Source organism: Lynx rufus, unplaced genomic scaffold, assembly GCF_022079265.1.
Source record: "Lynx rufus isolate CCGP_SWC_20201006 ecotype Redwood Valley unplaced genomic scaffold, mLynRuf1.p SCAF_34, whole genome shotgun sequence".
NCBI classification, from domain to species: Eukaryota; Metazoa; Chordata; class Mammalia; order Carnivora; family Felidae; genus Lynx; species Lynx rufus.
The window spans coordinates 614,162-641,164 of NW_025814850.1; the positions used below are offsets into that span (position 1 = coordinate 614,162).

At 52.1% G+C, this 27,003-nt stretch overlaps 3 protein-coding genes across 4 annotated transcripts; 2 read left to right on the forward strand and 1 right to left on the reverse strand.

Annotated features, from left to right (window-relative positions):
- The first annotated feature begins 559 nt into the window (after nt 1-559).
- On the forward strand, nt 560-9,685 carry FKBP10 (FKBP prolyl isomerase 10). The gene is made up of 10 exons (XM_047093571.1): nt 560-804; nt 5,387-5,532; nt 5,973-6,162; nt 6,284-6,429; nt 6,820-7,009; nt 7,164-7,309; nt 8,045-8,237; nt 8,651-8,793; nt 8,994-9,157; nt 9,500-9,685. Exons 1-10 carry the CDS (start codon nt 560-562, stop codon nt 9,683-9,685), a joined length of 1,749 nt encoding a protein of 582 aa, XP_046949527.1.
- A 2,748-nt stretch (nt 9,686-12,433) lies between these two features.
- Nucleotides 12,434-20,527, reverse strand: NT5C3B (5'-nucleotidase, cytosolic IIIB). Of its 2 annotated transcripts, none has more exons than XM_047093490.1 (9): nt 20,452-20,527; nt 20,105-20,203; nt 19,462-19,531; nt 19,329-19,375; nt 16,952-17,037; nt 16,370-16,459; nt 15,274-15,436; nt 13,951-14,151; nt 12,434-12,823 (listed from the first exon to the last, which is right to left on the reverse strand). In XM_047093490.1, exons 1-9 carry the CDS (start codon nt 20,461-20,463, stop codon nt 12,689-12,691), a joined length of 903 nt encoding a protein of 300 aa, XP_046949446.1. In that variant the 5' UTR covers nt 20,464-20,527; the 3' UTR covers nt 12,434-12,688. The 2 variants fall into 2 exon arrangements, with proteins under 2 accessions (XP_046949446.1, XP_046949445.1); XM_047093489.1 differs by having other exon boundaries at nt 13,951-14,139; nt 20,452-20,509.
- An 825-nt stretch (nt 20,528-21,352) lies between these two features.
- On the forward strand, nt 21,353-26,787 carry KLHL10 (kelch like family member 10). Its single transcript, XM_047093398.1, has 5 exons — nt 21,353-21,552; nt 23,696-24,185; nt 24,899-25,516; nt 26,033-26,182; nt 26,413-26,787. Exons 1-5 carry the CDS (start codon nt 21,359-21,361, stop codon nt 26,785-26,787), a joined length of 1,827 nt encoding a protein of 608 aa, XP_046949354.1. The 5' UTR covers nt 21,353-21,358.
- The last annotated feature ends 216 nt before the right edge of the window (nt 26,788-27,003 follow it).

Here is a 27,003-nt window from a genome sequence, read left to right on the forward strand (position 1 = left end):
CGCTGAGACAGTGGGGATGTGGGGCGGGGGGAGTACCGAGACACCCCCTCAGATTCTGGAGCCTCACCAGCCACCTGGAGAGGCCTAGATTTGGGGGGGAGGCCAACGAAAGAAACAAGGGATACTTCAGTCCGGCTTTAGGACCCAGGGGTTCGGGAAAAAAAGACACTGAACTTTTTCTTTCTTTCTTTCTTTTTTTTTTTTTTCTTTTAATGGGGGTCAGCTCCAACTTCTCCGCTTTCCCGAACCTCCCTCCCAGGCTGAGGCCCCAGGACGCTGAGCCCCGGGAGATAGGGAGGGGGGATCTGGATCTGGAGTTCTTTGTGGTGCATTCCTGGACTCCTACACTCAGCCTTGCCCCCTCCTCCCATTCCACCCTCCGTCCTCCGCCCCGCCAGCTCTTTCTCCCCTGCCCCCATTCCACGTGGACTAGCCAGGGCGGGGGTGGGGACCAAGGACAGGAAGGGGGGGAGCCAGCTCCGGGAGGAGGGGGAAAGGAGGTTGTCGGCGGCGACTCCCTCGCTCGCCCTCACTGCCGGCGGTCCCAGCTCCAGGCACTATGTTCCGCACGGTGCCCCCCAGCCGCACCTTCCTCCGGCTCCCCCTGCTGCAGTTGTTGCTGCTGCTGGTACAGGCAGTGGGGAGGGGGCTGGGCCGTGCTAGCCCGGCCGGGGGCCCCCTGGAAGATGTAGTCATCGAAAGGTACCACATCCCCAGGACCTGTCCCCGGGAAGTGCAGATGGGGGACTTTGTTCGCTACCACTACAACGGCACTTTCGAGGATGGCAAGAAGTTTGACTCCAGGTAACGGGTTGGGTGCCCTCAGACTCGCCCCTCCCCTTGGGGCCAGGCTGTCTCTATCCTGGGGATCCCTAATTGCCCTTTGAGGATGTGTCTGCATCCCCTACTTACTCCATGATCTCCTAAACCCTAACACAGCACCCTGAGGCTGGGGGCTCCCAGACATCCATCTTCCCAAAGATTTCCCTGCCCTTAATTTCAAACCCTCACCTCTTAAAGGACCCCAGTTTCTTTCACAACAAACTCCCACATTCCCCAAAGTGTTTGATGATCAAGGTGAACTGCTCTATTTACTCAACAGTGCTTGATTTAAAGACATGGCAGGGAGGAGGTTCTGGTCCCCAGCGTTGGGGGGAAGGGCATGGTCCCTGATGCATGTGAATCCTCCAGTGGTCTCAGCCTGGGACCCCCTCCCTTTCCACCCGGGCTGAATCCCTTCTGGTTCCAGCCCCAGGTTTCAGTGCCTTTGTAACCAGAGAAGAGTCAATAGAACTTTTTTGGAGGCGGTGGGGGTTATAAGCAACCAGCATGTTAAAGAAGGGTGAACATTGTAAGACAGCAGGATGGATCTAGGAGTGTAGGGCATAGCTCCGTGTGGGACAGATAGGGACCCAATCTGTCTACGTGTCACATGGCTGGGCATTGCCCCCCTGGGCTCCCGGAGGGTTCTCGTACCTCCCTCTCTGGGTCTCCCTGCACCACCGCCCCCCCACCTCCCTCCATCTTAGCTCTACCAGGCCAGTGCTGCCACCCATCTTGCCAGGCTTGGGGTTTGAAGGATGGGGTTCTGAACCCGATCAGGCCTTTTAGTCTGCTCTGGCAAGTCACTTTTGTTGGTGGGGGCAGGGCAGGGCTGTTCGGTTAAACCTCAGGTCCCAGTCACACCGCATCCTTAGAAGTCAGTCCCTCTTAGACCCTTTCCCAAAGCACACAACTCAGCCCACGGGAAATTAGCTTCCATGGCTTTGGAAGGCAGGCAGTGTATTAAGAACATGAACTCCAGAGTCCAAGACCTTGGGTTCAAATCCAGCCAATGACCGTGGACAAGGAATTAGGCCTCTTTAAGCCTCATGTTCCTTATCTGAAAAAATGAGGATGAAAAACAATCTGGAAAATTAAGTCCTCCCTTCCTAAGGCAGATAATAGGGCTTAAGCAAGATGATGAATGAAAGAACTTCACACAGTGCCTGCAAATACCAAGGCAAGTTCAGGGAACATTAGATTAGCCTTGACTCTGGGGAGGACTGGGTGCCCTTATCATGTTTAACTGGTAGGAACTTTGTGCAGTGCTTGGGCCCTCACAAGAGCACCGTGAAGGAAGCAGCTCAGTGGGCAGAATGAGGTGTGGACAGTGGCCAGAAGCACCGCCCAAGCCAGGGAGGGGTTGGGAGCAGGGGATGACTTCCTTGGTGGGACTCTAGAAGCCAGACTGGCCCCAGTTTGTGCAGTGCTGAGCTTGGAAGACTTTCCTAACCCCTTAACCCCTTTGATCAAAATGAAAATCTCTCAGGGCGCCTGGCTGGCTCAGTCAAAAGAACATGCATCTCTTGATCTTGGAGTCATGAGTTCAAGCCCCATGTTGGAGGTAAAGATTACTAAATAAATAAATAAATAAATAAATAAATAAATAAATAAACTTGAAAAAAAATAAAATAATTTAGGGGTGCCTGGGTCAGTTAAACATCCAACTTCGGCTCAGGTCATAATCTCATGGTTCGGTTCTTTTTTTTTTTTTTTTTTTAACGTTTATTTATTTTTGAGACAGAGAGAGACAGAGCATGAACAGGGGAGGGGCAGAGAGAGAGGGAGACACAGAATCCGAAGCAGGCTCTAGGCTCCGAGCTGTCAGCACAGAGCCCGACCCGGGGCTTGAACTCACAGACCGTGAGATCATGACCTGAGCCGAAGTCGGACGCTTAACCGACCGAGCCACCCAGGCGCCCCTCAGTTCTTTTTTTTAATGTTTCTTTCTTTTTTTTTTTTTTTTTTCATTTTTGAGAAAGAGAGAGAGAGTGCAAACGGGGGAGGGGCAGACAGAGAGGGAGACAGGATTTGAAGCAGACTCTGTGCTGAGAGCCTGTCGCTGTGGCTGGGCTCCAGCTCACGAATCATGAGATCATGACCTGAGCCGAAGTCAGAGGCTTAACCGACTGAGCCACCCAGGCGCCCCTCTTGGTTCAGTTCTTGCAGAGCCCTCTTCGGATCTTCTGTCTCCCTCTCTCTCTGCCCCTCCTCTTCTCCACTCCCCCACTGTCACGTGTGCATGTTCTCTCGAAAATAAACAATTAAAACAGTAAAAAATAAAATAATAGAAACAAATTTTAGGGGCGCCTGGGTGGCGCAGTCGGTTAAGCGTTCGACTTCAGCCAGGTCACGATCTCGCGGTCCGTGAGTTCGAGCCCCGCATCAGGCTCTGGGGTGATGGCTCAGAGCCTGGAGCCTGCTTCCGACTCTGTGTCTCCCTCTCTCTCTGCCCCTCCCCCGTTCATGCTCTGTCTCTCTCTGTCCCAAAAATAAATAAACATTGAAACAAATTTTAGGGGCGCCTGGGTGGCTCAGTTCGTTGAGCATCCGACTTGGGTTCAGGTCATGATCTCGCGGTTCGTGAGTTCAAGCCCCATGTTGGGCTCTATGTTGACAGCTCGGAGCCTGGAACCTGCTTTAGATTCTGTCTCCCTTGATCTCTCTGCCCCTCCCCCATCTGTGCGCACTTTCTCAAAAATAAATAAACATTAAAAAAAAATTGTTTTAAGTACAAATCTCCCATCCTCCCTTAACTTCTGAAAACTTAAAACTTTAGTTAAAAGCAAATAAAAGCCTGGTGTGCCTGGGTGGCTCAGTTAGTTGAGCATCTGACTCTTGATTTGGGCTCAGGTCATGATTCAAGGGTTGTGGGATCAAGCCCCACGTCAGGTTCTGCACTGAGCATGGAACCTGCTTGAGAGTCTCTCTCTTTCTCTCTCTCTCTCTCTCTCTCTCTCTCTCTCTCTCCCTCTGCCCCTCTCCCTAGCTCTCTCTCTCTAAAATTAAAAAAAAAAAAAAGCCAATAAAAGTCAAGAGATACAGGAGCGCCTGGGTGGCTCAGTCGGTTGGGCGACCGACTTCAGCTCAGGTCATGATCTCACAGTCCGTGAGTCCGAGCCCTGCATCGGGCTCTGTGCTGACAGCTCGGAGCCTGGAGCCTGTTTCGGATTCTGTGTCTCCCTCTTTCTCTGACCCTCCCCCGGTTCATGCTCTGTCTCTCTATGTCTCAAAAAAAAATAAACGTCAAATAAAAAAAAAAAATTAAAAAAAAAAGTCAAGAGATACAAACTTCCAATTATAAAATAAATAAGTCATGGGGATATAATGTATAGAAAATAGTATTGTATTAACTTTGGACAGTGACAGATGTTAACTACACTTATTATACAATAAGTATGATCTCGTATGTAAATGTCAAATCACTTTGTTGTACACCTGAAACTAAATCTTGTATGTCGATTATACTGCAACAAAAAGTAATAAATAGAAGTAAAATAAAATAAAAATGAAAGCCATGGCAATTTCAGAACAGGCCTTTCCAAAATTGGAAACCAATCCCTACCCTCACTCAGCTCTGCTGCCCCCTCCTTTCCCTGGAAAAGCCATTGATGCAGTGGCACAAACACAGACTTGAGCAGACTGCATATTAGCTGTGTGACCTTGGGCAAGTCATTCAGTCTCTTGTCTCAATTTTTGTCATAAGAAAAATGAAAACAGGGACACCCGGGTGGCTCAGCTGGTTAAGCGTTCAACTTCAGCTCAGGTCATGACTCGTCTGTCAGCCTGGAGCCCACTTCCGATCCTCTGTCTCCCCCTCTCTGCCCTCCCCTGCACACGCTCTCTTTCAAAAATAAATGTAGGGGCGCCTGGGTGGCGCAGTCGGTTAAGCGTCCGACTTCAGCCAGGTCACGATCTCGCGGTCCGTGAGTTCGAGCCCCGCGTCAGGCTCTGGGCTGATGGCTCAGAGCCTGGAGCCTGTTTCCGATTCTGTGTCTCCCTCTCTCTCTGCCCCTCCCCCGTTCATGCTCTGTCTCTCTCTGTCCCAAAAATAAATAAACGTTGAAAAAAAAAAATTAAAAAATAAATAAAAAAAAAAAATAAAAATAAATGTAAAAATTTTGTTCAGAACAATGAAAACAGTAATGCCCATTTCACAGGGGAAAGGATTAAGTAGGTGATTGTAAAACAGGCTAAGCATTTATCTGGCACATCGTAAATGCTCAATAAATGCTCCCTTCCCCTTTATGCCATACTTAGCACCCCTTTGCTGTCAGCAGATGGTGGTAGCTCCCAGGCCTGCACAGCCCTCCCTTATCCCGGGCAAATAAAAGCTCCTGGCCTCCTGGGGGACTCCTCTTGTGTAACAGCCCATCCTGTTAAGGTGGGAGTCATGGCTGACCTAGGGGGAGGCATGAAGACGAGACAGAAGCATGTGGACCTACACCTGTGATAGGGAGGGGGCTTGAGTGTGTGTGTGCGCGCGCGCGCGTGCGCGCACCTGTGCATGTATGCGATCAAGGCCCGAGGCCAGTGTCTCCCATCTGTTTCCGCTCTCCCCCAGCTATGACCGAAGCACCTTAGTGGCCATCGTGGTGGGCGTGGGGCGCCTCATCACCGGCATGGACCGAGGCCTCATGGGCATGTGTGTCAACGAGCGGCGACGCCTCATTGTGCCTCCCCACCTGGGCTACGGCAGCATCGGTGTGGGTGAGAAGGGTCGGGGCACCCGCACGGGGATGGAGGAGACAGGAGTCAGAATGGAGGACCCCAGGGCCAGAAAACTGAAGCGCAGAGCAGGAGAGCGACTTGCCCAAGGTCACACTGAATATGCAGTGTGGATAGTGGCAGGTCTGGGACTAGAATTTCAGTCCCCCGGCCCTGGAGTCGGGGGAAAGGCGATGACAGGGCCCTGGGTGGGATCCAAGCTTGACTAGGGAGAAGGGGCACTAGGAGTGGTGGAGGGAGGGGCCAAGCTGGACATTCAAATGTCCATTCCACCCACCACCCTGGGGCTGCAGCAAATGTGGTACCCGCCTCTGATACAAGGTAAGGGCCGGAGGGAGTCCTGGGGCCCTAGGGACCGTGGCATGGCGAGGGGTCTGGGGGAGCTGCACCGAACGTGAGCTGTGGCTGCTGGACCCTCACAGCGGGGCTCATTCCCCCGGATGCCACCCTGTACTTCGATGTGGTCCTGCTGGATGTGTGGAACAAGGCAGACACTGTGCAGGTGAGCACCTTGCTGCACCCAGCCCACTGTCCCCGCACGGTCCAGGACAGCGACTTTGTCCGCTACCACTACAATGGCACGCTGCTGGATGGCACTGCCTTTGACACCAGGTGAGGGCTGGAGGGAGTCCTGGGGGGGGCCGGGGACTGTGTGGCATGATGTGGAGGGTGTCCGGGTCCCATCCGGCCTCTCCCATCTCCAGCACCATCACTTCTACCTCATTCTCTGCAGCTACAGTAGGGGCGGCACTTATGACACCTACATCGGCTCTGGCTGGCTGATCAAGGGCATGGATCAGGGACTGCTGGGCATGTGTCCTGGAGAGAGAAGAAAGATCATCATCCCTCCGTTCCTGGCCTATGGCGAGAAAGGCTATGGTGAGGGCAGACAGGGACTCGGGGATTCCTCAGAAGAGGGCTGCCGTATACAGTTGTTCAGGTTGTGTACTGCACAAGGGCACTCAGCCAAGGAGGCAAGTAGGGTAGGGGTGAAATCTAGCTCTTGGTGGTGATCTCACTAAGAAGGGGTGCTTTATTCTGATTCACACAATCATTTAGGATGGGCTGGTGGTGGCCCGGGGGAAAATCCAGCTCACGCCTTACAGGGAGAGCAAGAAACAGGGCTGCTGAGGGTATGGAAAGGTCTCTGGAGAGCAGAATTAGCACCTTTTTACAGGGTGCCCACATGGGCCTTCCTGAGTCAAGAAGGAGCCCTGGTTTGCTCTCCAGTTGTACCACTTGTATGGTTCAAGTCTATCCCTTCCCCAGGGACTGTGATCCCCCCACAGGCCTCCCTGGTCTTCCACGTGCTACTGATTGATGTCCACAATCCGAAGGACACCGTCCAGCTGGAGACACTGGAGCTACCTCCTGGCTGCGTCCGGAGAGCTGTGGCTGGAGACTTCATGCGTTACCACTACAATGGCTCACTGATGGACGGCACCCTCTTTGATTCCAGGTGTGTGGTTGGTGGCGGGGAGGCGGGAGGAAGGCCGAAGAAGCTGAGGCAGGATCTGGGGTCACCCGGGCGCAGCTGGAGGTGGCTCCATCCTGCCTGGAAGGGCAGGGGCCCCTTTGACCCCCTGGCCCGCCCTCCCCGCCCTGTATTGCAGCTACTCCCGCAACCACACCTACAACACCTATGTGGGGCGGGGCTACATCATCCCAGGGATGGACCAGGGGCTGCAGGGCGCCTGCATGGGGGAGCGCCGGAGGATCACCATACCCCCCCACCTCGCCTATGGGGAGAACGGGACTGGTAGGCATGTCCCTGTGCTCGCGGTCACCCCCCTTGGCAGCTCCACAGACTGCTCCCCCACCTCCCCAGCACAGGGCCGGACCAGCCACCGCTCTGCCCCTCTCGCCGCGAAACCCATCACCCACCCACCTTCTGCCACACAGACTCCATCCTTTTCTCCAGGGGCCCTCCCCTCACTTCTCCCTTCTATACTGGAGAAGGGCAGCCGACTCCTGAGCTGGGGAGGCGGGGGTGGCTATGGGAGGACAGAAACAGTGTAGCCCTAGGAAGCAAAGAAACCTGGACTTGACTTATGCTAACTACCTTGGATGTAAATTGAAAAATAAATAAGTTATTAATAAAAAAGAGAAAAGAAAGAAAAAGATGATTGAAAAAGGAAAAGAAAAAAAGAAAGAAAGAAAGAAAGCACCTGGACTTGAGACCCAGCTCTGCTGGAAGCCTCAGTGTCCTCACCTGTAAAATGGGACTAAGGACATTGACCAACAGGGTAAGTTACTGGGAGGTTGCGAGACGATGTGTGTAAAGGGCTTTCTAACTGGCATGGCCCTCCCCTCCCCTCCCCTCCCCTGCCCCTCACCCCCACAAGAGGTACTGAAGAAGAATTGACCCTGGGGACGAACACCCCATCCCATCCTCGTTGGAAAACACAGGGCGGGGAAGGTCTAGGGGCCTCCGTGGAGGCCTGAGCAGCCCCTCCTGGATTCTGAGCCGATCCACTCCCCGTTCTGGCCCCAGGAGACAAGATCCCTGGCTCCGCGGTGCTGATCTTTGACGTCCACGTCATTGACTTCCACAACCCTGAGGATCCAGTGGAAATCAAGATACTGTCCCGGCCCCCTGAGACCTGCAACGAGACCGCCAAGTCTGGGGACTATGTTCGCTACCACTACAACTGCTCCCTGCTGGATGGCACCAAGCTCTTCTCCTCGTGGGTCCGGGGCGGGGCCAGGGCTGGGCAGGTGGGTGGGCCCAGGCGTGGGGAGTCCCCCAGCACCTCCACTCGTGCTTCCCCCATAAGTTCCCATCCAGCGAGCGTGGGGTGGGGCACGAGGAGCTGAGACTCTTTACTGGCGGGACTGGAAGGGTGAGGCTGGCAGTCTGGAGGTCTGTTTGTGGAGGGGAAACCAAAGCAGGGAGAGGGGAGCCCTCCAGGCTACACTTCAGGGGCAGCGGCAAGACGGGGAGGGCGCCCCATCTCTGAACTGTCGGTCCCACGCTCTGCTGTGTGGGGCGGGCACCAGAAGTGACTGGGAAACGGGGAGGGCCGGGCTCGCTGGGGTGTGAACCTGCCTGGGACGAGGATGGGTGCTGAACTGGGAATCTGCTCTCCCCCCGCCCCAGCCACGACTACGGGGACCCCCAGGAGGCTACCCTGGGGGCCAATAAGGTGATCGAAGGCCTGGACACGGGCCTGCAGGGCATGTGTGTGGGAGAGAGGCGGCAGCTCGTGGTGCCCCCGCACCTGGCGCACGGAGAGAGCGGAGGTGAGGGGCAGACTGGTCCTTTGCCCCCGCCCGCCTTGGGCCTGGGCGGTTGGTGGGAGGAGTGAGGGAAGCCTTGCCAATGGTTCTGTAAACATCCCGTGTGCCCAGTAGGGGAAACTGAGGCATGCGGGCTAGGGAGCACACTGGGCTCAGACCCTGGCCTGATCGGGACGCTTTCCTTCTGTCCTCCCTCCCTCCAGCCCGGGGTGTCCCGGGCAGCGCAGTGCTGCTGTTTGAGGTGGAGCTGGTGTCTCGGGAGGAGGGGCTGCCCACCGGCTACCTGTTTGTGTGGCACGAGGACCCTCCTGTCAACCTGTTTGAAGGCCTGGACCTCAACAAGGATGGCGAGGTCCCCCCGGAGGAGGTGGGTGAGGAGCTCACTCCGTGCGGTCACCCCAACAGAAACCACCACCCCGTGTGGTGGCATGAAGCAAACACAGTCTACGTCTGTTGTCCTGTCTGTGCCTGTTTCTGCCCTTGCACTGGGTCACTGCACCTTAGGTCCCCTGTCCCTGCCTCTTCTTCATGCAACCCACCCCACCCCCCCAATGCTGCCTGTCCTCCACACCCGCCCTCTGCCTGGCCCCCAGCACCTGCTCTTCTCTCCTCTGTGCCTCCCTGTGCCCCAGGGCCTTTCCCAAGGCCACCCACCGCCACTCAGGCGAGACCCTCACTCCCCTCTCCCCTCGGCTGTCTTGGCTCCTAGTTCTCCGCCTTCATCAAAGCTCAAGTCAGTGAGGGCAAAGGACGCCTCATGCCTGGGCAGGACCCAGAGAAGACCATAGCAGACATGTTCCAGAACCAGGACCGCAACCAGGATGGCAAGATCACTGTCGAGGAGCTCAAACTGAAGTCAGACGAAGACCAGGAGCGAGTCCATGAGGAGCTCTGAAGGGCAGGGGCCTGGGCCCAAATGCAAAGGCCCACTTCTCGGGGGGGTGGGGGGGACAGTGGGCAGTGGGGCTGACCTTCCAAGGGTCACCCTCCCCTGTGCTGGCATGTTGGCTGGGAGCATCTAAAAAGTGGTCAGAGATGACTCTGGTCTTGCCACCAGCCCGAGAGTAAAATCCACAGCACAGACCTCTATTCAGGTTTTCTCTTCCCACCCCACACCCCTCACTTACAAGTTTTGGAGTCACAAAGCCAATCCGGTGATTGGTGGAGACTAGGGGCTGGATGCGGCCACTGCTGGCCCCTCACCCATACCTCCCCTCCGCATCACCATACAATGAACACGGCCAGCCGAGCTCACCATTTCATTTCCCCAAGCTTCCCTTTTATCTGTACTTTTCCTTGCCGTCCCCAAGCACCCCCCTACAGCCCCCATTTCTGTGTCGAAGCAGCTCCCAGGAGCATGAACCAGGACTGTCCAGACCCTCAGTCTTCCTCTCTCAGCTCTGGCTGGCTTCTAGGAAGGGCCTCCCCCCTTACCTGTTCTCCCACACCTATCCCATACCCCCTCACTCCATCCAGTAGCGGCTGAAGGCCCCTGGGGTGCTGCAGTCAGGGCTGGGTTTGTGTTGCCTTTCATCCCTAAGGAAGGCTGCTTTCTCGAAGGGACAGAGAACCGGAAGAGTAGGAAGGGTAACTACTGGGATGGGTCTTAGGGCTATGAAATCCTTGGGAAATCCTGGTTTCAGGGCAGAGTTAAACTTGGAAGAGGGGCTCGTTTGGGGTGAGAGGGGAGTGGACAGAGCTCTGCACACTCAAAAGGCTAAATTGGTGTCAGATCCCTTTCTCCTTTGTGCCAAATAAAAGACTAAACCAAACACCTCAGGCTGTGCTCTTTCATTGTGTGTATGGCGGGGAGGCCCTCAGACCCAAAGATTGGGGAAGAAAGGGGAACAAAGCGGGCCGTCTCTTCATACCTCATCAGCTCAAGATACTGTGTTCCTTGGTCTCAGCCTCCTGCCTCCTGAGGCCTAACCGGGGCCCTCCCCAAGGAAAGGGACCCCCAGTCTGCCGGAGGGAGGGTGCAGAGTGGGCATCTACAAAGGGGCCTGCCAGGAAGGTGTGGAGAGATGATCCGGGTCTCCTAACCATCCCAGCTGAACAAAGAGGCGGTCCCTGACCTCATACATGACTCAGGGGTTAGATCAAACCGCACAGGTCAGAATCCTCTCTTCCATGTAAACTGGTTCCAGTACTCAGCTATCCCCACCTCTCCTTGCTCCGGGCGGCCAGCCTTTCCCACCTGCCGGATCCACCCTGCTGCCTAAAGGAAAGGTAACAGAGTTGCAGTCTGCAGGCCATCTGCCCCTCACCTGCCTGGCTGGACTCTGGCCAGTGCAACAAAAATGACCTGAGCCAAGAAAGAACGGGGGAGCAGGGGAAGCTTGGGAGAGAAAAAGTTGGTGCTGGACTCCCTGGACCGACCTGTCCCCACAAGCACCTGTTTCTTATCCAGCACCCTGAGACACATGACTTTTCCCATGGCCAGTAATAGACACTCCCGGACCCAAAGCATCCAGAAGGCACCTCCGGATCTGACGGTGGCTACAGACCTGGCCTCGCATGGTAACCGCCCCCTTCCCAGAAGCTAACAGGCCAGCCCTGAACTGAAGCCCGTTTGAAGGCACGATACAGAAGAAACAGTATGGCTTGGGTCAGAAACACTCAAATCCTGGCTCTAGCTCCTAGCTATGGAGTTTGGGCAAGTTTCTGGTCTTCTTGAAGCCACCCGGAAATGAGAAGTATGCCTGCTTTCAGGGACCTTGTGGAGGATTAAATGGCACGCACCTACAGCAAGCACTACCTGTCCCTTCGGACCTGCAGGTAAACGCAAGTGTCCCACAGCCAGCATCCTCTGCAGCAGGATGAGGGGGTGAATCTCTCGGAGGACAGGCTAAAAAAATGCCGGGTGAAACTGGCTGCTTTACATTTTCTCTTCAAAAGGTACCCTAGAGAATTCAGTTAGTCCTTGACCATCCAAGTCAACAGGGAAGGGACACGGGACAGGAGCTCTGAAGGAAGCCTAATGATGCAAGATGTCAGAGCAGAAATCACTCCCACCTGTCACAGAGCATCTTCTCCCTTCAGGTCCCGGTCTTGACTCCCCTTAATTAAGTCACCCATCTTGGTGGTCCTGGATCCCTCTGAGGATCCATACGGAGGGAACTCAGCAGATAGGATTGGCCAGATCCCACCAATCCCAGTGGGATTTCAAGTTTAATGGATACCTCAGCCTAAAGTCAAACCATTCCAGGTCAGAAACACACCCTTCCCACCCCGCCTGCCCACCCTGACCCCCAAGCACGTTTCATGCTCAGAGGGTCTTGTGGGTGAATTCAGTGTTGTTGTTGTTGTTGTTTTAATACTTTATTTTTTTAAGTGATCTCTACAGCCAGCGTGGGATTCGAACTCATAACCCCGAGATCAAGAGGCACACGCTCCACTGCCTGAGCCAGCCAGGTGCCTGTGAATTCGGTGGTTTTGAAATTCTGTGCCATAGAGCCCTAGTGGCTTCTTGGAGATTCCTGCTCCTCCAAAACCAAGAGGTATGGGCTCTGCCCTGCACCCCCTGAATCAGAACAGCTGGGGTTTTTTTCCCTTTTTTTTATTTAGATCTGTTTCACACATTAGATTTGTTTAAAGAACAGCTTTCCGTGTTTAAAAATTTGGGGAAAAAAGAACCCCTGGGCTAGATGGTCCCTAGTAAGAGTGGTAACACCCTGCAGGTCCCGTGTTCACCTGGTGGGCCCTCCCACTGCCGGGCAGGGCTTCCCGGAGCCCGGAGCCTGGGCGCTGGGAGGGGAGGGAGGGGCACGGGCTCCCCAGCCGCACCACCCTGGACTGTTCACTGCCCGCCCTGGGAGAAGCAGCGCCCTGGGCAGGACGGCCTCTTGGCGAGGCTCCCACCTCTCCACAGCCCCCCGCGCCTGACCCCGGCCTGCACTCAGGAGCCCTGCATCTCTATCCAGTCCCCGCGGTGCAGGATGTGCTGCAGGAGCCCGTTGACCACGTCCAGCGTCTCGTCCTTCTCCAGCACGATGTCATAGGAGTCCATGTAGCGTTCCCGCCGCTCTGCCACCTGCCCCGGGGAAGGGAAGATCGAGAGGCCCCAGAATGCCCTGACTTCTGCCTCTGCCTCCCTGGCACCCGGGGCAGGGGAGGGAGGGCATCCGAGCTGCAGCTCGACGTTACAGGGACCTGCCCTTTGGATGGCAGTGGGTACAGGGTGCCACAATTGACCCTTGGGTCAATGTCCAAAGGACAGCACAAGGATTGAAATTTAAAAACCAGATGTACTTCTAACCCATCTGGATTGAGTTTTCCCAAGGCTCAAGCACTCTGGAGGTCTTCAGCCCCTGCTGGCTGAGGGGAGGACTGGTGGCCTTCGACCCTGACACCATACTGTGCCCCCTTTTGACCATTTCACCCCCTGTCAGCCTCTGGTCTGTCCTTGTATTTTTGTTCTCTGAACTGCAAGCCCACCTCCTGAATACTGACATCTCCTATTTCAATCATATCTTACAGGTATGACTTAGGAGGACTTTAATCAGCTCTACCAGTTCCTAAACTATGTCACCGTGGGCAGATGAACCTCCTTGCCTCAGTTTCCCCATCTGTAAAACAAGGCATATTAGTCTCTACCTCAAAAAGTTGCTGTAGGGATTAAATGGGCTAAAACACCTGGAACACGGTGGCACCAAATAGTAAGTGCAGGCTCCAGTGACCCTGTCTCTGAGTCCCACTGTCATGCCATGTGCCGAACCCAGCTGTCATCACGGGGTATCTCTTTTGTTTTCCTGCGGACGTGGCTCGTAGCTCACCTTAGTACCTCTAATACTTAACAGTGACTAGCACACAGAAGGTGTTCGCTAGGCATTAGTTAACAGGGATTGAAAAAGGAACAAGCCAGGGCGCCTGTGTGGCTCAGCTGGTTTAGCATCTGATTCTTGATTTCGGCTCAGGTCATGATCTCATGGTTGGGTTGAGATCGACCTGCATTGGGCTCTGTGCTGACACGGCGGAGCCTGCTTGGGATTCTCTCCCTGCCCCTCCCCTGCTCACGCTCAGGGGCTCACATGTGTGCACTGTCTCTCTCTCTCTTTCTCTCTCTCTCTCTCTCTCTCTCTCTCCCAAAATAAACTTTAAAAGAAAATCAAAAAAGAAAAAGAAGCAAGCCACTAAGATAGGGTCTGGTCCCATACCCACCTTGTCATTTAAGAAGCCAATCTTGAGAATGTTCTCCACGCCAGGAACCCCATCAGCCATAGTGAGGTCCCCCATGGAGTCCCCCAGCAGGAGGATGTTGGTTTTGCCCTGAAGCTGCTGGAAGTACCCGGAGTTCTCACAAACGGAGCTGTTCTTGTTGTATGTGTGTATGAGCTGGCCCTTGAATCCCTGTAGGAAACCCTAAATAATCAGGAGACAGACAGAAGGGCTACAGGGACCCAGCTAGAGCCAGTGTTCCACCGTCTCTGTCGCAGAGAAAGGGGAATCCTGCGAGCCACAGAAATGCCAAAACCTCGCTGTAGTCTAAACCAGGGGTCGGCAAACTGGGTCCTATAGGCCAGACTGGGCCTGTTTTTCTAAATTACGTTTTACTGGAATACAGCCAGGCTCATTTGTTTCCATCTTGTCTGTGGCTGCTCGTTCTTTCACAGCAGAGTGAATTTACATTGCATAAATTTACATTGTGTAGTTGTGACAGATCATAAAGTCCACCCCACAAAGCCCAAGATATTTACTACCTGGCCTTTTACAAAAAAAGAAGTTGTTACCCCTGATTCCAACAAACAAGGACCACCAAATAGTATTGATCACCTACTCTGGTGGAAGCATGAAACCCATGAAACAGGCGCTGTTCAGGCTACATGTGTGCTAACCCCAGCTGTGGGCCACGTCCTCGCCACAGGTTTAAGGGACGAAAATTCCAGCCATTGGTTTTAAGGGGAAGAAGTCAGAGCAAGGGTGAGTTGGAGCAGCTGACCTCTGGCTCTAGGAAAACAAGTCAAAGTCTAAGCCCTTGAGTACCTAGGATGGCATAGGACCTAGGGCAGTGACATGGGGCCTGGCTGAACCCCGGGGCAGAGAGCTGTCAGCCAAACACCAAAAGGTAGGTCCTTCAGAAGTAACTGTCTCTAGGGGGCGCCAGGATGGCTCAGTGGCTTAAGCATCCAACTTCAGCTCAGGTCATGATCTCACGGGTTCATGGGTTTAGGCCCCGCGTCCGGCTCTGTGCTGACAGCTCAGAGCCTGGAGCCTGCTTCGGGCCCCCCCGCCCCCTCTCTGCCCCTTCCCGACTTGTGCACGCGCATGCGCGTGCTCTCTTTCTAAAAAATAAACAAAAACAAAAATAAAGAGGAAATAACTGTCTCTAGCTGGCATAAAGAAAGAAATAACTGCCTGAAGCAAGAAGCCAGCATGCCTTCCCTCCCTTCCCTCCCCAGGTCAGGGCTAACGTTGCGGGTGCTGCCCCCAGGGCTGGCGGTCCCCATCCCTCTCCATCCCCAGCCTAAAGAAGATCTGGCTCACGTCTTCATCAAAGTCCATGTAGTTAGACACAATGTGGATGTTGGGGTGGAACACTTTCATCTGTCGGATAATCTCCTCCAGGATATCACCAATGCCCGCAGAAAAGATGAACAGGGGAATGTTGTTCTGGTAGAGGGTGTTGAAGAACGTCTTGTATCCCTCCCTGAAAAGAGATGAATGGATTCCGCCTCTTCCACCAGTCTTTCTTTTCTCCTTGGGTGATATATTTTTAAGTTTTTTCTTTTTAAAAACATTTTAGATTGCGGCATAAAATACATACAGTAAATGGTTAACGTGCACTAATCTTAAGTGTTCGACTCAACTAATATTTACATATGTATACAGCCGTGTACTTACTAACCAGATCAAGGTTCCCTTGTGTCCCTTCCCAACCAACGCCATCCCCTCTCATTCTCCCTTCATATCACCGCTGATTAGCTGTGCCTATCCTTGAACTTCATATAAATGGGCTTTTGGTTGGTTGGTTGGTTTCTGCCTTATTTTGTTCCAGCAAAATACAACCAGGCAGCTCTCTGGGGCAGCTTCATTGAGGTAACACCCCAACCCCACCCAGGCACTTACTGGATCTGCATGTGTCTCTACTCTCTTGGCTTTTCATGGCTCTCCCCAGTTAGGACACCCAATCCTCGAGAGCAGGCTCTTCCCTCTCTGTGCCCTCACCCCTCCTCCAGTAAACATGCCAGCAGAGAGAGCTGCATTGGGAAGGCCACTAATGATCAAGCGTCCCAGGCCAGCCAACTCCCATGTCTAGATTAAGAACGCCAGCCACCATGGTGACCCCAGTGTCTTTTTACCATTGGAGAAAATGAGCTAGATGCTGTTTGTTCTAGGAGAGCAAGGCTTGCTCATATTCATAATATATCCACTGGCAATAGACAGCTTCCTAGGATGCACCCAAGGCGGGAAATCCTTCAGCTGTATCCCGAGAGGAAAAGCAAGACCTTCTTTGCAACAGCCACTCATGGTGCTATGTCTCTTCTGGCTCCCCCAGCAACTAACTCCCCTCTACTCCTTCCTAGACTCTTTTTTTGGTGAGCAAACCAGTTTCAAATGGTTTCGAGAGCAAGAAGCTCACCTCAGCATCGCATTGGACTCTCTAACCACCTGGGCGATCTGAAACTTCTGAATCTTCTGCTGGCACAGGAGATCGTGAGCTTTGGTCCACCTAGAAACGGACACCCCACCAAAGACCAAATTCAAATCACTAAGTAAGTAAAGTGTCCTTTCTCTTTTCAGGGCTAAGTCCCCTTCTGGAAGGATTAAGGGAGGCCTCATCCACCACGCCACTTCCTGAAGACTCTGGCTGTCCTTAAAAGGAAGAGGGTAAGAAAGCCACACCACAGCCACAGGAACAAGGGTTGGGTGAGCTAACTGCTGAAGTCAGAACTCTTCTGAATCCCTCCCTCGGTGACCCCCACGTTCTGGAAAACTGGGGCTCCATCCAGCAATACTGGTTCCAATAACTCTCCAGTTATCTCCCAAAGCACTTATCCCCGCCCCCCAAACCAAGGGGCTTCTACCTCATTCCAAAGACTCTTAGTGGGGCCCCACTCTAGCAGTGGCCACAGGTCGCCCCACTGTGGCTGGACAGTTTGTTCTAATAGGTGGACCGGTCCACCATGAGGGCCAGGAGCAGCTCAACACCATCGTCACTTACCATTCTACCATATGAGGTAACTTCTCTTTGACGGTCCGGTGTGGGTCAATCTCAATTGGGTAATAGTGGTGAAGGAGCGCTTTGAGCTGGAACATCCCAATGAAGACAAAAGCCGTTAGTCTGCATCAAGTTTTCCCCAGCAAAGTCCCACCGATTAGCCTGAGAAAAAGAATCACCTAGAAGACGCAACTCTGTGTAAGGGAGTGACCGATCTGCACAGCTGGTCATCCCATGAGGTCTAAGAATCAACGAAGACCTTTTGCCATCAGGTGAGAAGTTACTAGGATTTTGTTGTTCTCACTAGCTCAGTCAGCAGGGTTTAACCAGTAAGAAGGGATTAATGCTATATTTCCCCAAACGGGATACACTTTCTCAGGGGGGAGGCGAGGTGACTTTAGGGGGTACGTGGATAAACAGTTTTCATTTTAGTAGTTTTAGATTCATTCTAGTGCATATTAAGGAAAAAAGAAAAAAAAAAAAAAACCACCCTAGCAATTCAAACTCATGCTTTCACTAAGGTTGTTTCTTTTCTAAGTGAACTGCATTCAGATTTTTAATAATAGGCCAATTTAAAGTAAAATATGTAGTAAAAATCACCAAGATATGGCAAAAATCATGGAAATGGAAGTAGAAAAATCATAGAAGTCAAGTTTGGGACCCAGCGTGTTAGTGGATAACCAACACAACACCAACATCAGGTGAACCACCTCGCGAGTAGGTACATGTACTTCTTCTTACTAAGATTTCCTTCCACAGGCCAGACACTTTGGCTAGGGAGGCCACGTCGGGAGCCATGTGTCACACAGAGTCCGTCAATAACAGCACCCAATAAAAACGGGAACCGATTGGGTAAAGGATTTTAATTTTAATACAGGCACAATCTCAGAATATTATGAGAGCTAATGTGGAGTCCCTGACCACAGTTCCAAAAGAGAGTTAAGTACAAAGATCACAGACAAGGGGAGAAAGCTCCCAAAATGTATTGAGGTTCTCAATGTGTGCGTTTTTGGGGGTGTGAGAACAGTCTTCTAAAAGCATAAGAGAATTCAACAGAAGAATAGCATTTTTAAATTTTTTTTTTCAACATTTATTTATTTTTGGGACAGAGAGAGGCAGAGCATGAACGGGGGAGGGGCAGAGAGAGAGGGAGACACAGAATCGGAAACAGGCTCCAGGCTCCGAGCCATCACCCCAGAGCCCGACGCGGGGCTCGAACTCACGGACCGCGAGATCGTGACCTGGCTGAAGTCGGACACTTAACCGACTGCGCCACCCAGGCGCCCCAAGAATAGCATTTTTAAAAAAGAAAAAAGATTTCATCCATAAGCTTTGCTTTATGACTTTTTTCAGGAGCTCATCAACACCCAGAATCTTAGTTTTCCCTAGCCTCATTATCCTAGAGAGGGGACCCAAACCTGCTGTCTTATTTGTGGATACAGCTTTCTGGAAGCTGATAAGATCAGACACATGAGGAGCCACAAAAAGTGACTTGCTAAAGGTAATCAGTGTGAGAACTTATGTAAAGCTAAAAGTGTATCTCAGAGAGACAGGTTTTAGAAAAGGAAGAGTTATGTAGAATTTGTTGCCTATCTTAACAGCAAGCAATCATGACGGAGTATTGGAAAAGCTGACCAATATGACAGACCGAAAGACCACTTAGTAGATAACTTAGTGAATTTCCTAACGAAATGAAGCTAAATGACAGAGGTACTCGGCAGCAAGAGCTCAGCAGAGAAATGCACAGCGGGCCCGGCTCTATTCTTTATATCATCAAAGAAATAGCACAATGCAGTCAAGTGAGTTTGGGACAGAATCGGATCTATGGGAAAACCAGGCTCTCCATGTCTTGCCATATGACCCTTGAATGACATGCTTCTCCTTTCCAAGCGTCTGTTTTCAAAAAAATTTTTTTAACATTTATTCATTTTGAGACAGAGAGAGACAGAGCATGAACGGGGGAGGGTCAGAGAGAGGGAGACACAGAATCTGAAACGGGCTCCAGGCTCTGAGCTGTCAGCACAGAGCCCGACGCGGGGTTCGAACCCACGGACCGCGAGATCATGACCTGAGCCGAAGTCGGCCGCTTAACCGACTGAGCCACCCAGGCGCCCCTGTTTTCTCATCTGTTAAATGGAGGTAATAATGGTTCTATCCACCCCTCGGAGTTGCGGGAGGATTAAATAGAAAATGTTGAAGTCCCTTGTAAACTCCACAGCTAGCAACAGGCATCACATCCATATTCTAACCACCAATCATCACATGTGTTGGACATAAAGGAAACACTACCCCAGTGTATGACACAAGGTCCACCTGAGCCACCAAGAACCATCTGCAGTAGCACCTGATAGCAGTCTCTGAACAAAGGGGGGTGACGTACCTCATTCCGGCACTCCTCACTGATGATCTTGCTGTTATCCAGAATGTCTGCAAAAACACAGAACTCCTTTTATTTGCCACTTAGGAGCCACCATCTTGTTAAGCCCCACAAAGCAAGCTAGTATGTGACTTACTGTAAGAAGAAGGGCATCGCTTTCCGTTATATGCAAACCTGCTCAAGGTCATGTCAAAATCAGAAATAACCTAAAAGGCAAAAGAGAGATGCTGTCTACACAGGCTCCTTCCACTGCCTGGTGGGGGAAGATTATGCAAGGCAAAACAGCTCAGGGCCCAGCCAGTGGGCAAAGCCCTGCAGGAGCTAGGAAAGGCCAGAGGGGGGAAGGGAGAACTAATCCTAGGTAGTAGCCTGCTAAGCCTGAGGAGGCCCAGCCTCTTGGTGGAGGCTGACAGGACTCTGACTCTTGCCTTGCCATCTCTATGCCCTGGGTCCTTCCCAAGGTGACCCATCTCCATATCTGCAGCTTCCTGGGGAGCCCTTTGGCCGGGCTAGTGTGGAAATAAGGCCTCAGGGCCTGGTGCTGGGTGCTTTCGACCTAATTAGAGGAAGCAGCCGCAGGGCATGACTGACAAATTTGAAATCTAGGTTTTCGGGCAGGTGGGCTCTAACCCAGGGCAAATCGGGCGGGGCAGCCTGCTTGCCCCCCAGGCCGCTGGCCATTTCTAGGGGCTGAGGGCATGCAGTGTCTGCCGCAGCGCCGGCAGGCCCCCTGGGCAGGTCACCTCCCCAGCCGCCCCACCTCGCCCCCCCGGCCGTACCTGTAAGCGGTCTCCCCCGCCCCTGCGGAGGGCGCCCACGATCTCCTGCACCCGCCCGGGCTGCCGCATCAGGACCGTGGCCTTCATCAGGGTGCTCACCTGTCCCGAGACCCGAGAGAAGCGCTGACCCCCGCACCGCGCTGGGCCCAGGGGGAGCCCGGGGCCGGCTCGACAGGCCTGCGAGGCCGGGCGGGGTGCGGGGAGCGGAGGAGGGGCTCGGCCTGGCCCGCGGCGCCTACTGGCCGGGGTGGCGCGGCGCGGCCCAGGCGGCCTGCTGGGGGCCTCGGAGCGCCCCGGGGGTCGGGGCCCGCCCCACGCCCCACGCCGGACGCTTCCTCCCGCCTCACCTCCTCTGCCATGGCGCTCGCTGCCGGGACGACGGCGCCGGGACAACGACCGCCCCGCCGCCGCACTGCGCAGGCGTCGCCGGCCGCCGGTGGCCGAGGGACCGCGGGCCGAGGGCCGGGCGGCAGGCGGGGCCGGGGGCGGGAGGCGCCCGCGCCGGGGAGCACGCCGGCTGAGGGCTCTGTATTGAGGCGGGTGAGGGTCCCAAGAGCTGGGGTTACCGGGTACCACTGCCTAGAGCAAAACCCCTGGCCGGAGTGGTCGTTTGCATGACAAAAAAGCCGCAGGAAAGGAGCGGATCTGAAGGAGCCATAGAGTGATTTCTGGAAAACATCCAGAAGGTCCTTAACCGGCCCCACTCCTCATCACAGAAGAAAACGCGCGGCTGACACAAGTCCGCAGGGCAGGAAGGCCCTGGACAGCTGGGCCAGCGTGAACTCTAATCAGCTTTACTCCCTTCTGCCTCCTCTGACTCGGTTTCCTGGAATTGAGGGTCTGGGGAGACAAGTGCTCAGCAGTGGAAGAGGGCAGCTTGATGCTACACTCATCCAGAACTGGACAACTGAAGTGGGCAACAGGAACTAGAATAAATAAAAACTCTTATATGGTGTGGGTGATCACAGTCCTGTTCTGGATTCAAGGGCTCGGAAGGTGTGGGGTGGCCTTCAGCCTGAATGGTGGGGGAGGGGAGAAGGAAGGAAGACAGGGACAGGAGAGAGTTCCAGAATCTGAGAGCACAATCCTGAGAGTGAGCTCACTGCGAGCCCAGGATCCTGGAACTTGGGCTGCCTGATGGGCCCTATATGAAAGATGTAGTAGGGAAAAGGAGCGACAGCAGGCTAAAGGGGCCCCCCACAACCCTCCCGACACCCTAGGAGAGCAGTCTCTCTCCACTGGTCCCAGGGTGCCATGGAGATGGAGAGCGCGGCGGCCTCCACACGTTTCCACCAGCCTCACATGGAGAGGAAGATGAGCGCGATGACCTGTGAGATCTTTAACGAGCTTAGACTGGAGGGCAAGCTCTGCGACGTGGTCATCAAGGTCAATGGCTTTGAGTTCAATGCCCACAAGAACATCCTCTGTAGCTGCAGTTCCTACTTTAGGTATAACAGGGTTGCCAAACTAAGCCGAAGGGGTACTTGGCCTTATTCTGAGACATTTTGGTTCATTTCATGTTTCCCAACCTGTCACCTTACATGAGGGACACTGTCAAAACCCTGGGCTCCTGTAGCCTGGTTCCTTTGTCTTCCTGTGTCTCTTCTGAAGAGACACAACTGGGGCTGGGGCCTCTTCTCTCTGGTTTTCAACTGGATTCCAACCAACTATTGGTGGGCCAGGTGCTTTTTTCCCTTTGATTCTCACCCTAGCATACCTTTGGGAAGGCAACCATAGTGGATTTCCTACTTAAACCTAGAGGACAGTGCCCCTTCAGCTGCCCTGTGTGCCCCTATCCCAGTAGAGACCATCTCAAACAGGGTGATAAATTAACAAGGATTGAGGAGATGGGAAGGAGGATTCGGGAAAGCATCAAGGAAATATTTACCAGAAGATAAAGGGAGTTTAGGCCACAACCACTGTCACCCACGAAATGGCAGAGCTATTTTGTTCATGAGCCGAAAATGTTTGAGTAATCAATTCCAATGAACATATGATAAATGTGTCCCATCTGTTGCTAAAAATGCTCATTCATCTAGACCTACAACAGGGTCTACAAAAAGACCGGAGAGTGAATATTTTAAGGCTTGCAGGCCATACGGCCTCTGTCACAATGACTATACTCTGCCTTTATAGTGGGAGGGCAGCCATAGACAATACTAAATGAAAGGGCATGGCTGTGTTCCAATAAAATTATTTACGGACACAGAAATTTGAATTTATTACAATTTCCAGGTGTCACAGAATCTTTGTATTCTGTTCCCCCCATTTAAAAATGTGAAAAACATTCTTAGCTTATGGGCGGTACAAAAAAAAGAGGCGGGTGGAATCTGGCCCAGAGGCTATAGGTTTGTAGACCCCTGCTCTAGAGAAGAATCTGATCCATATTTCTTTAAACCACCTAGAAAAAGGAAGCAAAAATTTATTAGGGTAGGGACTTCTGTCCTGTTCAACAACTTAAAAAGTACCTAGCTATATAGTAGGAGCCCAATACATAGTTTTGGGATCGTAGTCATTTGTTCATTCGATAATTATTTATTGAGTACTTATTTTGTGACGGGCACTATTCTGGGTACTGGAAATGATGAATAAAGAGAGAAATATTTCTGTTCTCATGAAGCTTACCTTCTAGTAGGAGGAATAGGCATTCAATAAATAAAACACAAAGCAGATTAAGTGCTGGGGGAGAAAAGGAAGGTATGGAGAGGAGGGTGGTGATTTTAAACAGGATGATCTCTTTGCGGACAAAATGACATTTGAGCAAAGACTTTAAGGGGATGTGGGAGTGAGAAATGAGGTCTGCAGAGGGGGAGCCTTCCAGGAAGAGGCAACAGCATATACAAAGGGCCAAAAATGAAGCACCTCTGGGTGCATTCAAGGAAAGCAAGGCGAGTGGGACTGGAATGGAATAAGGGGGAAGGTGGGAGGAAGTGGCCAGAGGTATTACTGGTTCCGATCTCAGAGGACTTCTGTGCTCCCTGAGAAGTGCTTTGTATAATAATACTCTGAGCCAGAAGGGATCTCAGTGGAAGGTTCTGAGTGGAAGAGGAACATAAACTCGTAAGGAGGTTGGGGTAGAACTGTAAACTCCAGAGGCATCAACGGCAGAAGCAGGGGGATCAGTTAGGAGGTTACTCCCAATCATCTAGGTGAGAGATGGTGGTGGCTTGGACCCAGGAGATAGCAGTAAGAGGTGTGATCAGATTCTGGGTTATGTGTCAATTTAACAGGGCTCATTAAAAAAGTGTTACTGCTCAAGTTTAATTTCCTGAAGGAAGGTAGACTTCAGTTGGGATAGAAGAGACCTAGGTCTTACTTCCAGGTCTAGAGCCCAATTTTTCCATCCACAAAATGGGGGAAAGTTTTAGTTACCATGAGGAGAAGAAGAGTGATCAAAGTTAAAGTTCTTGGCAAGGTTCTCTTGCCCACTGTATAAAGCACGCACTCTACCCTCCCCTTCTTCGCACCAATTTGTTTCCGGCATACTCACTGTGCACTAGCTGGGAAATTTCCAAACTCTCAACAAACAAAGGTGGGGGAGAAACTGGAGAGAAATGTTTCAGTGGCTACTAGTTTCTTTCTTCTTTCCAGAGCTTTGTTTACAAGTGGCTGGAACAACACTGAAAAGAAGGTATACAACATTCCTGGCATTTCCCCGGACATGATGAAGCTAATTATTGAATATGCATACACCCGGACCATCCCTATCACGCCGGACAATGTGGAGAAACTGCTGGCTGCTGCAGACCAATTCAACATCATGGGTATTGTTAGGGGTTGCTGTGAGTTCCTCAAGTCGGAGCTGTGTTTGGATAACTGTATCGGCATCTGCAAGTTCACAGACTACTACTACTGCCCCGAGCTGAGGCAGAAGGCCTACATGTTCATACTGCACAACTTTGAGGAGATGGTGAAAGTCTCGGCCGAGTTTTTAGAGCTCTCAGTCAGTGAACTGAAGGATATCATTGAGAAAGACGAGCTCAACGTCAAACAAGAAGATGCTGTATTTGAGGCCATTTTAAAATGGATTTCTCATGACCCCCAAAACAGGAAGCAGCATATTTCAGTTTTGCTTCCCAAGGTCAAGTTTAGTTATTTTTTTGTGGGATGCTTACTTGCTCATGTTTGGTTCATTTATCCCGGAGGGACTGTGCAAAGAGCCATGTTCAGATGTTTGGCAGATTCCGGGGCCGTATTTACACACACTTACATAGAAGGCCATCTCCTACTATTCTGCGGAATTGTGCAATTTTCTTTGCTCTTGGCATTGCTAGTTCCTTCTGTTATATTCTTTGACCAAAATTCTCCCTGGTAGTGGGGGAAAGAGATGGCAAGGCCTTCAAAAGAATTCTAAAGGGCCTTCTTTTCACCCTTTTTTCTTGTGAGTTTCCCCAAACCCCAGGCAGAAGTGGGACTAGACACCAAACCACGAGTGTTATACACAATTGTAGCCATCCGGGGCTAATTTGTGTTATTTATACAGAGAAACGTAAATATTCAATGACTGAACAATTGCCACAGCCTTTTATGGTCTAATAGTACTGCCCAGTGGCCAAGGAAGGGGCTAGCTCTGTGACCTTCTATCTAGCTCATTGTCAGCATCCAAATGTATACCACATCTGAAAAACAAATATTTAAAACTGTGAGCTGTAAACACAAAGTAAACACAAGTAAACAAACACAAAGTAAAATAGGACCCTGCTGCAATTCAAAGGCAGACTGTAAACAGGGAGTTAAGGACATGGGTTTTCCAGGTACCTTCACCTCATCTGACTTTCTGTGTTTCCTTCTCAGGTTCGCCTGGCCCTAATGCATGCTGAGTACTTCATGAACAATGTTAAGATGAACGACTACGTCAAAGACAGTGAGGAATGCAAGCCAGTCATCATTAATGCCCTAAAGGCCATGTATGATCTAAACATGAATGGACCCTCCAATTCTGACTTCACCAACCCACTCACCAGGCCCCGCCTGCCCTACGCCATCCTATTTGCAATCGGTGGCTGGAGTGGTGGGAGCCCCACCAATGCCATTGAGGCATATGATGCTCGGGCAGACAGATGGGTGAATGTCACTTGTGAGGAAGAGAGTCCCCGTGCCTACCATGGGGCAGCCTATTTGAAAGGTTACGTTTATATCATTGGGGGGTTTGACAGTGTAGACTATTTCAATAGCGTTAAGCGTTTTGACCCAGTCAAGAAAACGTGGCACCAGGTGGCCCCGATGCACTCCCGTCGTTGTTACGTCAGTGTGACAGTCCTCAGCAATTTTATTTATGCCATGGGAGGATTTGACGGCTACGTGCGTCTCAACACTGCTGAGCGCTATGAACCAGAGACCAACCAGTGGACGCTCATCGCCCCCATGCACGAGCAGAGGAGTGACGCCAGTGCCACCACGCTCTATGGGAAGGTAAGAATTGGGAGGGGGCAGACCAGGCCCAGAAGTACTTGTTTGGGGGTGGATGGAAAATAGACGTGGCAGCACCCACGCTGCAGTACTGACTCCGCAACTAGTGCCCCTTTGTAACTGTCCTTTTAGGTTTTACTCACTAAAAAGCAATACATGCGGGGCAGGGCACCTGGGTGGCTCAGTCGGTTAAGCGTCCAACTTCGGCTCAGGTCACGATGGTCATGATCTCACGGTTCACGAGTTCCGGCCCCACATTGGGCTCTCTTGTCAGTGCAGAGCCTGCTTCAGATCCTCTGTCCACTGCTCTCCCCCCCCCCCGCCCCGCCCCTTCCCCTCTCACGCGCTCTCAAAATAAACATTCAACGAAAAAAGCGACGCGTGCACACGTGGGAAAAAGATACTCAGAGTGTACGGACTGGTATCAGAGGGGTCCCTTTGCCACCACCATGCGTACACCCTTTCTTTCTGCTCCCCAGAGGTAACGATTTTAATAACCATGGGCCCCTCGTCACACAGGTCTACATATGTGGTGGTTTTAATGGAAATGAGTGCCTGTTCACAGCAGAAGTGTACAACACTGAGAGCAATCAGTGGACAGTCATAGCGCCCATGAGAAGCAGGAGGAGTGGCATAGGTGTAATTGCCTATGGAGAACACGTATATGCGGTGAGTTTATCTTGTACCACACAAAAACGATAGCTCTGGATTTTTTGTTCGCAAATTGGTTTACGCTATTATCGGCCAGCATTTGGAAAGCATTATTTTCCATGGAAAATAATGGAAAGCGGGAGGTATGAAATCACTGGTCGTCCCCCCCCCCCCCCCCAAGAAGGCCTCTTCCTTGGTGAACAGAAGCAATGGCTCACAGTCAACCATGTTTCCCTTGCCGTCCATAGGTAGGTGGCTTTGACGGAGCGAATCGACTTAGGAGTGCGGAAGCCTACAGCCCAGTAGCTAACACTTGGCGCACGATACCCACTATGTTTAATCCTCGTAGCAATTTTGGCATCGAGGTGGTAGACGACCTCTTGTTTGTGGTGGGCGGCTTTAACGGCTTTACCACCACCTTTAACGTGGAATGCTATGATGAAAAGACAGACGAGTGGTATGACGCCCATGACATGAGCATCTACCGCAGCGCCCTGAGCTGCTGTGTGGTGCCGGGGCTGGCCAACGTCGGGGAATATGCGGCTAGACGGGACAACTTCACAGGATTAGCACTGCGAGATGAAGTAAAATACTCCGCTTCGACAAGTACCCTACCTGTATGAGCCTCTTCATTTAGCTAATAAAGAGTCTAAGCAATAAGAATTACCTCTTTTTCTTTTTTTTTAATAAATGCAGTGTTTAAACTTGTAAGAGTACTGGAAAATGTTCAACTTAAGGGAGCCAAAGGTTGGATGAATGAGGGAGTAAGAGGGAAGGAAGTAAGCATTTGTATCCAACAGTGTATCATTAAAAGGGAAAAGTCACACGGTACAAACCAG

Bases quoted from the DNA above. Each gene is read 5' to 3' on its own strand.
- KLHL10 (XM_047093398.1), top strand. From the start codon at position 21,359: ATGGAGATGGAGAGCGCGGCGGCCTCCACACGTTTCCACCAGCCTCAC. The intron at 24,186-24,898 runs GTCAAGTTTAGT...TTTCCTTCTCAG, and splicing joins TTTCAGTTTTGCTTCCCAAG to GTTCGCCTGGCCCTAATGCA. The intron at 26,183-26,412 runs GTGAGTTTATCT...TGCCGTCCATAG, and splicing joins ATGGAGAACACGTATATGCG to GTAGGTGGCTTTGACGGAGC.
- FKBP10 (XM_047093571.1), top strand. From the start codon at position 560: ATGTTCCGCACGGTGCCCCCCAGCCGCACCTTCCTCCGGCTCCCCCTG. The intron at 805-5,386 runs GTAACGGGTTGG...GCTCTCCCCCAG, and splicing joins GGCAAGAAGTTTGACTCCAG to CTATGACCGAAGCACCTTAG. The intron at 9,158-9,499 runs GTGGGTGAGGAG...CTTGGCTCCTAG, and splicing joins GCGAGGTCCCCCCGGAGGAG to TTCTCCGCCTTCATCAAAGC.
- NT5C3B (XM_047093490.1), bottom strand. The intron at 14,152-15,273 runs GTGAGCCAGATC...CTGATTATTTAG, and splicing joins ACATGGACTTTGATGAAGAC to GGTTTCCTACAGGGATTCAA. The intron at 12,824-13,950 runs GTGGGTATGGGA...TCCCCGGGGCAG, and splicing joins TTGGCTTCTTAAATGACAAG to GTGGCAGAGCGGCGGGAACG.